Source organism: Sebastes umbrosus, chromosome 16 (assembly GCF_015220745.1).
Source record: "Sebastes umbrosus isolate fSebUmb1 chromosome 16, fSebUmb1.pri, whole genome shotgun sequence".
Taxonomy (NCBI): Eukaryota; Metazoa; Chordata; class Actinopteri; order Perciformes; family Sebastidae; genus Sebastes; species Sebastes umbrosus.
The window spans coordinates 7,841,400-7,855,624 of record NC_051284.1 but is presented as its reverse complement, the minus strand read 5'-3'; the positions used below and the strand labels follow the sequence as shown (position 1 = coordinate 7,855,624).

Here is a 14,225-nt window from a genome sequence, read left to right as displayed (position 1 = left end):
ATACAGTATATATATATGCTCCATGACCATGTTAAAAGAACTTGTAGGATTCACAAAAATATTTTAAAAAATAAATAATTAATATATTTCAGACAATTACACAGTGGAAAGCAGCATCGTGTACCTGTGCCTTTCATTTCCATCCTATACATTATGAGGAATATTTCATTGATTATATCTGTTCTGATTGATGACCTACCAGATCCTATGCTTGTGAGTGCTGAAAAACTAGTTTTCTGTATCACCAGTGTTCACAGGCTAAAGGTCCAACAACCAGCTGTAAACTACATTACCCATCAGCCCTTTAGATTGAGGTTGAGAGCTCGAGCAGAACTGTTGAAACGCGTTCTAAACTTTAACGGCAGTAACGCTGGAAACGCTGTTGGAGTCAGGAGTTTATTACAGTTATGTAACAGTCTTATATGATATATTTCACACTGGATAGCCAAAGTTAGCTTAATGTTCAACTATGTTGAATGTCTCTGGTATCCATTAGTTTGTTTTCCCTCCTCCCTCCTCCGCCATGATGTTTTCTAGTGAGCAGCAGAGCTCAAGGCATATTAAAGGTGACGGGCGGACATCCGGGTCCTGGGGTGGGGGTATGACGCATGCGCAGTGTAACTGGCTCAATTTACATTTACATTTACATTACAATTATAATGAGGAAATACTTTGTACAAGGGTATATTAAAAACATATACAGGGGTATGTATGCAATATCTTTAACGTTTTAAGTGAAATTATTGTCATACTCTTGCGTGGTCTTTTTATTATTATTATTTATTTACTTATTTATTTATTTTTATTGTGTTTTTTTATTAGTATTATTTTATGTTGGTATTGTTTCATTTCTGTTGTCCTTTTATGTTTGTTACAGCTCTTTGTTTATGTTTCCGCTATGCTTCTTTTGTATGTAAATGTTTTTAATGTTTTCTGCTGTTACTATGGATACTGTCATTTTGAAATAATAATAAAATAAAAAAATAAATAAAAAGATTGGCACAATTTCCGCAGATTTTACTGCGCATGCGTCAACCCCCCGAAGATTTGACGCGTGTCCTAGCCTCCTTCAATAGGCCGTGGTGGAGCTACAGCTAGCTTTGGCCGTCAGGCTGCGGAGGACTGTTGTGGAAGAAGGGAGGAGGTGCGATGGATGGATGCTTCGCTCCGCTACGTTTTACATATTTATCTTAGTTTAAACACAATGCTCCGACTACATTTACCCACTGATATATCCCGTGCTGTTGCGGAGCGTTAGTAAATGATCCAGGAGCAGCAGTCTGTCGTTATAGATTAAAGATTAACGCTGTTTAACACAGCTAACGTTAGCTCCTCCTCGCTGTCTATCTTGTGTCTTCTCCTGCTCCAGGAATGTTCTCCAAAAAACCTCATGGGGACGTCAAGAAATCAACACAGAAAGTGTTGGACCCAAAGAAGGACGTGTTGACGAGGTTGAAACATCTCAGAATAGTCATAGGTAAGTTAAAAACACAATGATTGAGCAGCTAACAGGTTAGCTTATACGTGCCAGTCTGTCACACCAAACTCCAGCTAGAAAATCACCAATTTAAGGGCTTCCTCGCATGTAAACAGAGACGCAGCCTTTTTATAACTAACTTTAAGACCATTTCAGATTGTTTTGCATCTACTCATCAATTCGGCACCTCACCTGTAGTCAGTTGCACAGCATTTGATCAGTTGTTCTCCTTTTTCACCTTTGTTATCACTATTATTTCTCCCTCAGAATGACTATGATGGGCAGTAATGAGCCTTGTGTGTATAGGAAAGCTGTTTAAATGTACATGATGCTAGCTGTAGCTGCTGTCATCATAATCTATCGAGGTAGAAAAGGGTTTAAAGACGTGCTTTACACTGTGTAAGTGGCAGGTCCATTACATTGTCAGGTATTTGCATAGAGGAGAATCGGATGTACTGTTCATGTTTTATTACCTGTGTGATAACATGTGTATGAAGCAGTCTGCATACAATCTCGGTTCTGGTATTCTCTGCTAGTGAGGCTGTTGTGATTTCTGTAGGGGTGTGTCTCAGTGCTGGAGAAAGACTTTGTATGTGAGAAAAGCTGAGTGTTTTCTTTTTAAAACATGTGTTAAGATGTGTTACACACACAATAGCAGTTTTAGTGTTTTGAATGTGTTGGAGAATAGGGAGGATGGTTGGGTAATGGGTATGAATAAGTGATGGATTTGTGAGTGCCTCTGTGATTTGTGTGTGTGTGTGTGTGTAAGAGAGAGAGTGTAAAAATGCTCTTCAAGTTTATTTGTCATATGCATTTAAAAGTACAGTGTACAGTGAAATGCAATGAAATGGATTTTACCCTGGCTCTCTCTCAGCCCTTAAAATCTATAAATGGTACACTAGATAAATACTACAATAAATAAGACAATACCTGAGAATAAAATTATCTGCACTGCATTCATTTAATGCTACTGTTCAGTAGTCTGACCGCCTAAGGGTATAAACTGTCGGCAACTGTGTGTGTGTGTGTGTGTGTATGTGTGTGTGTGTGTGTCTTTCACTGGCACACACTTGCTCTCACACATGTAAACACCCACAAACACACAAAGGTCACTGACCTGAGAGGGAAACAGCCTCTACTATTTCCTCTCTATGTCCAGTACAGTAGCTCAACTTCCTGTTTCTATTGTAAGAGCTACAAACTGGGCTGTGTGTGTGTGTGTGTGTGTGTGCGTGTGTGTGTGTGTGTGTGTGTGCGCGCCAGACATAGAAGGAAAGGGGTGTGCCCATCTCTGCTCTCCATGGGGAATACAGGACCTTGATAACAAATCACAGAGACGCACACATAAACACACTTGCAGTCACATTGTTTGAGAAGGACTACTCAGACAGCTGAACAATAGCTAACCACGCAGTTTTCACAATCATGGTGCCAGATGACCACCACTTGAAGAAAATCCTTACGGGCACTATTAGTTGCAGCACTGATAAGAACTAGAGCAATGCCACTAACTTTAGAGAGCATGCAGGCTAAATAGCATACCCCACACAACATGAATCACTTGTTGCTGATGTTGTTTGTGTAGTGGTCATTCTCATAAAAAACTGACTGACCAGCTTTCTTTACCCTAAAACAAGACTCAAAAATGTTTACCTTTGCCATAGTAGGAATCGGAGAGTGAGCATGAAGAGTGTTGGATACTTTTTTTAAAGTTTCGTAATAGAATAGTTCATAACTTATCTGCAAGAATGATTCAACAAGAAGCAATTTCATCGCTTTGCAATCCCTTTGATGCAATCAGGTTATTAAGTAACTGATTCCGAGGACTGTTTGGCCCTGTGGTTGATGCCGTAACAAATAGCTGGCCCCACAGTTATGTTTAGGGTAATAACTAAACCTTGACTACATTTATATTGAAGTTAATAATCTAGCCATCGTCTAAACAAGATTAGGGATGCACCGATACGACTGTTTCAGTCCCGATACCGATAGCGGTACCTGGGCTTTGGATATCGGCCGATACAGAGATCCGATCCGATACCAGTGTTTAATGAATAAGCTGTATGCCTCACTGTGTGGAAGTGAGTGGAATCATTCTGTTATGTGTTGGGCAACATCAGGCTTGACTTAAACATTGCTTTCGTAACTTTGTAAAGCAAAATGTGACCAATAAATACTTAGCTATAAATGTATTTAATTGTTCTTTGTTATTAAAATGAAAAATCATACACCAGCAACTTGGTAAAAAATCTTCTAAATTAATAGGGATTACAATTCGATTTGTAAACCTTTTTAATGCAGCAACAAATTGGTATAAACTTAAATAGGAATACAACTTCCAGTATTTAATGTATATAGTATATAAACATAGAATTGCATTGAATAGATCGGCCCCGTTGTCACAGATACCCGATCCAGCTATTTGAGTCAGTATCGGCCCGATATCCATTCCGGTATCGGTGCATCCCTAAACTAGATGGTATTGTGTTTACAAGCTATTAAGCTCAGTCTATAATGACAGAAGATGCCACCTCTATATCAAATTACAAGGTCAGAATTTCCTTCCATTATTAAAAGTCTGGTCCTCAAACTGGTCCTACCATGACGATTCCTTAAGGAACTTGTTTCACTTAAAAGTTTGCAAAAGCACTTATTCAAGTAAGGTAATCGGAAAATACTGTTTTAAGGGCATTTTCTTATTCACAGTGTAGTTGTAGTCTGGGTAAAAACAGAAACCAGACCATTATGGAAACCTCAGAGTAAAGCAGGTCATTTTATAGATTGCTGGTTCACACTTGTTGACTGTGATATAGAACAGTAGGTAAATGTAGCTCTGGTTATCGTGGACTCAAACATCTGAGGTCTGAACCAGTGCCAGTACCCAATATTGCAATGTCAATGAAGGACTGGGCAATGTGATGATATATATTGTCAAAACGATACAAAAATGTGTATCGATTATATTTTTTCTATATAGTTTATATCGCGATATAGGCTAGGCCTATATTTATTTATTCATTTATTCTCTATAATTTCACTCAAAACTGTTATGTTCTTAAAATGAGAAAACATTTGTCAATAAGTATTTAATTCACACAGGAGTATACAAAAATAGACTTTAACATGTGGTTATTTCATATCGATTTTATTTATTGAATTACCAGAAAACATGCTATATCATGATATAATACTGTATATCGTAAATCAAGATATGAAATTATTACTTATATTGTGATAGAAGATTTTGGCCATATTGCCCAGCCTTATGTCAGTGCATGTGAAGGGTGACTTAATAATTGTCAACTCAATTATGTCAAACTTATGTCAAATAATGGATTTTGTCAAAAAAAAAAGCACCTATAGAGGTGGCATGTGCAATCAGGTACGGAGAAATGTGGTGTTAAAAATGTCAGTGCCCTGAGGACAAGATAGAAAACCACTCAGCTGGGCCACCAGGACCTTACAAGGGCAACCACTATGGCATCGACACAGACCGCCTCAGTGTGTGTGTGTGTGTGTGTGAGGAGTTCAGCTTCCAGACTTCATATAAACAAAGCCAGAGGCTCTTCTGAGTGTGCGTATGTGTACTTGTGCATGTGCGTAGCATAGCCTAATGTCCTCCTTGCTTGTGTATTTTCTTTCACTTTTGACCTTGAACTATAGTGGTGGTTGTATTCTCAGTATGAGCGCGTGTTTTGTCTCTGTGTCTGAGTCAGTGTGTGTCCTTCCTGGGGTGTTGACGTAGAGATTGAGTCCAGGACACATAAAGATAAACATCCCATCCTTCAGATTCAGTACATCTGAAACTGTAGCTGGCTACCCAGACTGGGCTGTGTGTCTCTTTTACTGCAGTATGACATGTCACAAGTGTATTTAGAGAACCTAGATGCTGCGGTGAGGTTGCTCATATGCATTTCCTGTGATGAAAAGTCCGAAATGTGGGGTCTTCACAACACTCTGACAGATGTGTTAAGACTTCTAACTCAAAAACACCTTGACTAAAGATAGATAGAGAAGAACCTATAACTGGTTTAATTGTTTATTTTAAAATCAGATTACTTAGATATTTACTGTGAAGTTGTCTCCCTTTCCTCTGATGTTTTTATTGCTATAATTTATTTAATTTTTCTGTTTTTCTCTGACTTATGAGAGTGAACAGAGTGATATGTGGGGGTCAAGTTCAGAAGTACATTTGATGTTTTCGTATGGCTAATGGGGGCTGCTAGCTTAGAGAGAACGTATGATGTGAGGAATGAAAATAAAGATGGTTATGGAACCGAGTGTTGAACGCTGTTGTCAGGACTGGGAATGTTTACATTTCTGGAGAAATCGAGGACAATTTTGTGGACAGTTTTGAGTTAACCTTTATGTTCTTCTCCTGAGTGTGTGTGTGTGTTTGTGTTGTCAAAAATATCAAAGCATTGATACATATCAATACTGAATATTTGAAACAGTTTCAATACACATTTCCTGCGGTATCGATACACAGGTACCAGCTGCGTTTTCTGCTCTCTCAGCGAGTTGAAACACACGCACGCCGCTATTTATCTTTTAATAAATAACTACAATTTTCTGCCCTCATAATGTTGTGTAAATTTCTCCCCATGGTATCAAAAATGGTATCAAATATCAATATTTTTTAAGGTGTTGTATCAGAGTTAGAAATTTCAGTATAGTCTCGTCACTCGTGTGTACGTAAGTTAATTGTCAGCTTCATTTCCCCGTCTCATTTTCCAGAAAACGCAGAGCCGTCTGAGCTGAAACAGTTCTTCGACGTGAACTACTCCCATATCTACTATGTCTTCTTTGAGAACTTTGTCACCATTGAGGTCAGCCTCAAGCAGAAAGGTACGTTTTACTCACTGTCGTCCAAACACTGAAGATGAGTTCTGATTGGTCAGCTTTCACATGGTGGAAATAAAGCAACGTATCATTGCTATTTAGCCACATCATTGTGCCTTTTTTTCAAGCTAGTCTGTGTGTGTTTCAGGTCACAAGTCTCAGAGGGAGGAGCTGGACTCGATTCTCTTCATCTTCGAGGTATTAAAATATCATCGCAAATTTCCAGTTAACACAGAAAACTCTTGTTAAAAGAAGCTTGATGCAGCATGACTCCAGTTCTGACATTATGTGAAACTGAACACTGTGTTTGTGATTCCATGAGCTCTAACTTTGTGTAGGTGGTCTTGGTCAGTACCACAGCACCAGCTGGCATTGACCTCAGAGTCCGACCACTGGCATTCAGCAACAATGAACTGGGTGGCGGTGCTTAGAGGAGCCAGGATGAGATAGCAGAGCCAGTGTGTGTGTGTGTGTGTTACTGACCTCCATTTGGCCCCACACACTTTAAATTCAGAACAAGGCTGAGCACAAGTCCAGCGAGTACTTGGACAAAAGAATGTGCTTGATATAGGTTTTCCCTGGGAGGTATTAGTTAGAATAAGGATGGACAATAAACTATTCAGAGTTCATAGAATTATTGATTACTTCTGAATGTCATACTGACTTTAATGTATACATATAGCAGTTTTTTTCCATCATGATGACAAATTTTCTCAAATTTTCCCTTAATCCCAAAATATGAGAATGAGATAGTAAGTCATTATTTTGCAATTCTAAATTATTTACAGATACTAAGTCGTTATTTTGTGATATGAAGTCAATATTTATAGATACTAAGTCATTATATTGCGATCCTAAGTCATTATTTATAGATACTAAGTCATTATTTTGCCATACTAAGTCATTATTTTGATATACTCAGTCATTATTTTGTGATATTAAGTTAATTTTTCGAGATACTAAGTCATTATTTTGCCTTACTAAGTCATTATTATAACCATACTAAGTCATCATATTGCAATCCTAAGTAATTTTTTATGGATACTAAATAATTTGTTGTGGTATTAAGTCAATATTTTGAGATACTAAGACATTTAGATATATTAAGTCATTATTTTGAGATACTAAGTCTTTATTCTTTTGATTCTAACTAATTATTTTGAGAAAGTTTATCATTTTAATGACTTTCAGGATATTTCTTTTTTCATCACGAGGCTAAGTTTATTTCTTTTCTTTTTTTTTTCTTTTACTGGCGGAAATAGGCTTCCACAGCATGCAGTGAATCACCCAACCAGTGAAACCTTACTCATTAATTGTCACAAAGATAAATGGGACAGTGGCAAATATATAAAACCCGCTCCTAACACATGACGTACCGTAACAATTCTTATGGCAAAAAATGGTCCCGAATATCTGAATCTTTTTTTTTTTTCTCCAGAAAATCCTCCAGCTCCTGCCAGATAGAATCCAGAGCCGATGGCAGTTCCACAGCATCGGTAACTCACACAAAACCACACTCAACAAGCAGATCAGATCATCCCAGCAAACCATGTGTTGAATCCAGTTCAAATAGTTTTAGACAGTGTGGCCATTCACATGATTAATTTTCATGTAAAGTCAGCAACAAATCTTTGCAAGAGAAGACTGCGCGGCATGGTGCAGTGCAGCTGTTGTTGTCCTCTCATCCTGCATGTGTGTTACGTTAGTGCTGGGGTTATCAAACTGTTTAACTTCACTGACACCCCAAAGGATAAGTAGGGCCTGTATCTGCTTATATTTTCCTTAGAATGTCTTTACTGCAGTTTGGCAACTCATTTTTCTAACCAATACAAAAGTATCTAAAATCAACTTTTAATGTTATTGGAGCTGGCTAACCTTACGTTATATTCACTGTGCACTGTTGGTTTGAAATGACTAGACTGACATGTGTTTCTCTCTCAGGGTTGATCCTCAAAAAGCTGTTGCACACTGGGAATTCTCTGAAGGTACTGCTCTGATCCATTGTTAGCCCCTAGATCCTAATCATCCCCGCCTCCTAAAAGGACGTGTACAGCCTCTTCCTAAATTTAAGGTCTTACTAAATGCTGCAAGTAACGTGAACTTATTTGGATTCTCCTCATACCTCTTCTCCATCTCTCATCTACATCGTAGATCCGTCGTGAAGGCGTGCGCTTGTTCTTGCTGTGGATGCAGGCATTGCAGAGTAATGCAGAGCGCGAGCAGCTCTGCATGTTTGCCTGTTTGATTCCTGGCTTCCCAGCTCCACTCTGCCACGGGACCCCACGCACCCTGGACACGCTGATCAACCCACCGCTGAGTTTAACAGAGAGTTAGTAGAAGAAACACACTCGCACACAGCCTGTCACACTGATAAATGGGCTCAACATTCATCTATTGAGCCGTTCACTGCACCTGATAATATCTAAAACCTTGGATAAGATTTGTAACCCTATACATTTTTTTTACAACGTATACAGAGATCAGACAAATGGCAACATATTAGCAGTATTGCAGTATTTGTTGTAATATAAACATGACCCTGCTTTCCCCCCCTTACAGCTCAGGTTACCCCAGAAGAGATCACTCCACTGGTTCCTCCCCAGTCAGGTGACAAGAACCAGGAAGACCTCACTGCTTACTTTTTAGAAGCACTACTTAAATACATGGTAAACCAGGTATTATCATCATTCCTTACTAACACTTTTGCACATGTTGTGTTGCCTCACTAATGCCAATAATGCATAAACAAACATATGGGAGAAACCAGGTATTAGGTCTGTTATTTACTGACATCTTGTATAGAAGCTAGGGCTGTCAAAGTTAACGTGTTAACACAAATTCGTTTTAACTCATTTCTTTAAAACATTAATGCAAACTTGCGTTTTTTAAGTAGTAGCGGGCTCAGTTTAAAAGCTAGAGGGAAGCTACTGACATCATATGAAACTAGAAAACAGAAGGAATCCATTGGTACCAACCATGTCATACCAGCTTGAAGAAGGAGACTAAATAACGCTCCAAATTTACGCTAAAGTTTGGTGAGGAAAAACTGGCATGGCCATTTTCAAAGGGGTCCCTTGACCTCTGACCTCAAGATATGTGAATGAAAATGGGTTCTATGGGTACCCACGAGTCTCCCCTTTACAGACATGCACACTTTATGATAATCACATGCAGTTTGGGGCAAGTCATAGTCAAGTCAGCACACTGACACACTGACAGCTGTTGTTGCCTGTTGGGCTGCAGTTTGCCATGTTATGATTTGAGCATATTTTTAATGCTAAATGCAGTACCTTTTGAGGGTTTCTGGACAATATTTGTCATTGTTTTGTGTTGTTAATTGATGTCCAATTATAAATATATTACATACATTTGCATAAAGCAAGCATATTTGCCCACTCCCATGTTGATATGAGTATTGAATACTTGACAAATCTCCCTTTACGGTACATTTAGAACAGATAAAAAATGCGCGATTCATTTTGCATTAATCGCAATTAGCTATGGACAATCATGCGATTAATTGCGATTAATTATTTTAATCGTTTGACAGTCCTAATAGAAACTTGTTGGTAGATTAAGTATTCATCTAATCCCTCACTGGAATCACTAACAAATACAAATGTCATCCCTTATTGACACATACAGACTTTGTTCTTGTATTTCCTCTTCTTGCTGCTATCACACACACAAACACACACATGCAGTCATCCACACACTGATAACATTCTCCCCTAAAACAATGGTGCTCTTCTCCGTTTTGCCCTATTCTGTGTGCGTCATGCTCTCTTTATAACACAAGCTTGTTTGTCTTTGTGTGTGTGTGTGTTTGTCCATCAGGCCAAGTCTCTTGAGTGGCGTTATAAAGAGAACCACGAACGTGGCTTCAGCTTCCTCTTTGGTCACTTCAGGAAGTTTTACCTTCCTCACATCTTTCCCAACTTCGCCATGGAAACCAGTCTCTACAACCCAATACTGGGTCAGTTACATTAGATCTTCTATAGCTACTGGTAATGTTGTAGACAAACATAGATGAAGATTTTCCTCTCTCCCCGCAGACGTGCCTCCGATGCGTTCTAAGCCCTACTACAGTGTGGTGCGCAGGGAGCAAGACGGGGGTGAGACCGTGTACTGCACCAAGGAGAGCTTCCTCCAGGCCCGAGTCATCTTCATCCGCTGGCTGGTTTCCTTCTGGCTCGAGCCACGGCCCAACACGAACGCACACATCCCAGGAACAGAGGGAGAGATCGTCCCCAAGAACATACAGGTTAACACATACATAGTTTGCAATTAGACAGCATGTGCCAAGTATGGTTCAAGTTCCTGGAAAGTTCCTTGTCACTTCATTATATTAACATTAATCAAGTAATTAATAGATGACAAAACTCTCCATAAATATTTACATGGGACATTATATTCAGATTTCTCTAACGCGCAAATTTCCCCCTCCAGCGAGCAGCAGCCGGACTGGCCGCTCGCTCTGCAGGCAGCTCAGACGACAGCGGCGGAGGCGGGATTCGGTCCGACAGCCACCTCGAAGGCAGCGGGTGCTCATCTGGATCGGGCGGAGGCAGCCTGGGGCTGTCTGGGAGTCTGGGGGCCGGTAATGAGCCTGAACAAAGCCACTCCAACACATCCACGCTGACAGAGAGGGAGCCCAGCTCCTCCTCGCTCTGCTCCATGGATGAAGAGCAGCTCACGGACATGGAGGTGGTGAGGAGAGTACTGACCTGCTCCAGAACCAACGTCAACTTCATCACTGAGATCTTTAGACAGGTGAAGGATAAATAGCTTTTTTTAGGGAGTGGGGGTCGTTCTGTAACTGACAGCTCCAGTGTGTTAAACCTTTAATGTAAGAGTTGTGTCTACAGTTGGAGTGGATCTAGGTGGTGTTTTTCTAATATTAAATTTAATGTGCAGTGTCATATGTCCACCTGTTTTTCTGTTCTTAATACAATATGTCCATGTACAAGTCACTTGATCTTTTACAACTAGCTTTTTATCTATCTATCTATCTATCTATAGGCATTTCTCCTTCCCATGTGCGAAGCTGCTGCGATGCGTAAAGTGGTGCGTGTTTACCAGGAGTGGATCGCCATGGAGGACAGGCCAGTGTTTATGAAGGAGCCAGAGGAGGGCCCCTATCCCACAACCGGCAGCCTGGATTCAGGCTCTCAGCTCGGAGACAAGGAGGATGAGGTGAGGAATTACGTGAAGTCAGTAATATAATCCTGAAATGTTTAAAGTAAAGGTAGGCCGGACAGATCAGAACAGATCTATTATGTAGGGATTAACTATGTCTGACCTGCCCTCTAACAGAGGGGGCTTTGACTTTGTCTCAAAATAAAAGAAAGGCTGATTTAATTTACTGGGTAGGGCAGCAGACTTCTAGATGGGACTTCATATTATGAATCCTGGCCTTGGAAAACTGTAGTCTGTGTCTGTACTGTGCTGTACAGTCAAGTAAAGTAAACATTTATTTTGATTGGAAACAGCAAATACTCAATTTGTGTCAGCCTAGTTTTAAGAGAAGAGACCGTGTGCATTTGCCTATATATGTTTAGATTATTTTTAGTGACAAATTGCTTTATGAAAACGTTTATATTTATTTTTGGAAGTCCATTACCAACACAGTCAATGACAAATATTGTCCAGAAACCCCTCACAGGTACTGCATTTAGCATAAAAATAACGTCAAATCATAACATGGTAAACTGCAGCCCAACAGGCAACAACAGCTGTCAGTGTGTCAGTGTGCTGACTTGACTATGACTTGCCCCAAACTGCATGTGATTATCATAAAGTGGGCATGTCTGGAAAGGGGAGACTGGTGGGTACCCAGAGAACCCATTTTCACATATCTTGAGGTCAGAGGTCAAGGGACCCCTTTGAAAATGGCCATGCCAGTTTTTCCTCGCCAAAATGTAGCCTAGTTTGGAATGTAATTTAGGCTCTTTTGTGACAAGCTAGTATGACATGGTTGGTACCAATGATTTTTTTTTTAGTTTCATAAGATATCAGAATTGTCACTCTAGCTTTAAAACTGAACCCGCCACAACCTCTGAAAGATTGATTGCGTTAATGCGTTAAAGAAATTAGCCCTAGTTATTTTACTTAACTTTAACTGTGTGTTTCTTCTCTGATCCTCAGGGAATGAACAGGGGGATTGACAGTGAATTGCTGGAGTACAGCGTTCATGCCGGAGTTCAGACGACACTACAGGTAATGGTCCTCACACGCTGTCTGTCCATTTCATACATACGCACAATCGTCTCCTTGTTGCAGTTGTCTTGATGCTGTTTTTTCTTCACCTTCTAGCATCGTCCAGTAGAAATAACTTGTGGACCCATTTTACATCCCAACTTCTTTTCTCCTTTTCAGGTATTTATCACCCACTCCTCCAACGTTTTCCTGTTGGAGCCAGCCAACGACATCAAGATCCTTTTGGAGGAGCACGTCGACATGTGCAAGCGAGTCCTGAACATCTACCGCAGCCTTGTCATGCATGAGACCATGGACCAGAAAACATGGTAAAAAAAAAAAGAAGTTGCAAAGACACCAGAGACACAATAAATCACACTTGTAACTGTGGACTGGGAGACACTATGTAACGCAATCTAAATACACTTCAGTAGAATCATGTTGTTGAATGTTCCGTCACATCTGCTTGCTTTTTAATGTATTTGTTTGTAGGGAGCAGGTCTTGCTGGTTCTGCTGAGGGTGACGGAGTCGGTGATGAAAAGACCTCCATCCATCATGCCCCAGGGCAAGAAGAACTTCACACTGTCAGGCAGACTGGCTGGACCTATCTTTCAGGTACATTGGTATCACTATATCAAACTGGTCAGATATTTCTTCCTGCGTACCAAATATAAAGGTTTTTTTTGTGGTAGATGGAGACAGAGTTGTCTCTGTGGTACATAAATGAAGAATGAATGAATAGGAACACTGTTGCAGTCATGAGAAGATTGCTATTGTTTACAGCAACACAGCTTCTGGGAGACAAACTGGCATATGGTGCTCTAAATACTTAACAAAGACAGATTTAATAAAGATGTACTCTGTCTATTATTAGTCTGTATTATGTAAAAGCACGGGATGCCTTCATGCAGATGTTGTAATCACCTAATGAAGGAGTTGTTTATATGATCTTGGGCTCTCAAGTATTCAGCTGCCTTCATCTTTTCAATTTCTATGTCTAACATGCTTGTTATTATGCTTGGGATTGTATTATTTACCAAAAATGATTTTTCGGAACACCTTAAAGGGATAATTTGGATGTTTTGAATTGAGTTGGGTTGTATGAGGTACTTATCCATACTGTTTCTCCAAACTGGGGGTGTGCCGATCGTCATCTACTGTACTGTAGGTAATACACCAACTATGGATAAGCACCTCATACAACCCCACTTCAAAATATGCAAACTATCCCTTTAATGAAGTTTAATAGTGTCCAGGTATGACCCAGCTGACTAGTATTTAGATTCAATGAGAAGAGAGCTTCTAATATAGCTGTCTGTCATGTCATTCCCCCTCTTTCTGCACAGACACTGATAGTGGCCTGGATTAAGGGGAACTTAAACGTCTACATCAGCAGAGAACTGTGGGACGACCTCCTCTGCGTCCTCTCCTCTCTTACCTGCTGGGATGAACTGGTCACTGAGTGGTCACTCACCATGGAGACCCTCACCAAGGTACTGGAAGTTATTTCAATCATTCTATCGTCCAGGCATTATATTCCCCACTGTGTATAGATATGAATTAGTCAACTTCATTTAATGTTTTAACACAAATGATTTCTTTTAATTTGGGCATTTATGAACATTTTGTCACTTCAGTTACTGACTATGACATCAAAAATGGTCATTAGAGAAGTAGAGGAGGACTTTAATGAAGGAAGCAGTAGTT

General features: G+C 39.9%; 1 protein-coding gene across 6 annotated transcripts in view; it reads left to right on the top strand.

Annotated features, from left to right (window-relative positions):
* Positions 1–361: 361 nt before the first annotated feature.
* Positions 362–14,225, top strand: part of ralgapa1 (Ral GTPase activating protein catalytic subunit alpha 1) — an 83,283-nt gene continuing 69,419 nt past the window's right edge. For 2 of the 6 annotated variants that reach the window (XM_037747302.1, XM_037747301.1), the window contains exons 1-16: positions 368–566; positions 1,370–1,477; positions 6,215–6,325; positions 6,468–6,517; positions 7,758–7,815; positions 8,261–8,304; positions 8,471–8,648; positions 8,879–8,994; positions 10,157–10,295; positions 10,375–10,583; positions 10,769–11,092; positions 11,342–11,515; positions 12,467–12,538; positions 12,698–12,846; positions 13,010–13,133; positions 13,865–14,011. In XM_037747302.1, coding sequence (XP_037603230.1) covers positions 524–566; positions 1,370–1,477; positions 6,215–6,325; positions 6,468–6,517; positions 7,758–7,815; positions 8,261–8,304; positions 8,471–8,648; positions 8,879–8,994; positions 10,157–10,295; positions 10,375–10,583; positions 10,769–11,092; positions 11,342–11,515; positions 12,467–12,538; positions 12,698–12,846; positions 13,010–13,133; positions 13,865–14,011 — 2,046 coding nt within the window. In that variant the 5' untranslated portion in view covers positions 368–523. Of the gene's footprint in view, positions 567–991; positions 1,145–1,369; positions 1,478–6,214; positions 6,326–6,467; positions 6,518–7,757; positions 7,816–8,260; positions 8,305–8,470; positions 8,649–8,878; positions 8,995–10,156; positions 10,296–10,374; positions 10,584–10,768; positions 11,093–11,341; positions 11,516–12,466; positions 12,539–12,697; positions 12,847–13,009; positions 13,134–13,864; positions 14,012–14,225 lie in introns of those variants that run through there. The other 4 variants (XM_037747297.1, XM_037747299.1, XM_037747300.1 and 1 more) reach the window with 4 other exon arrangements.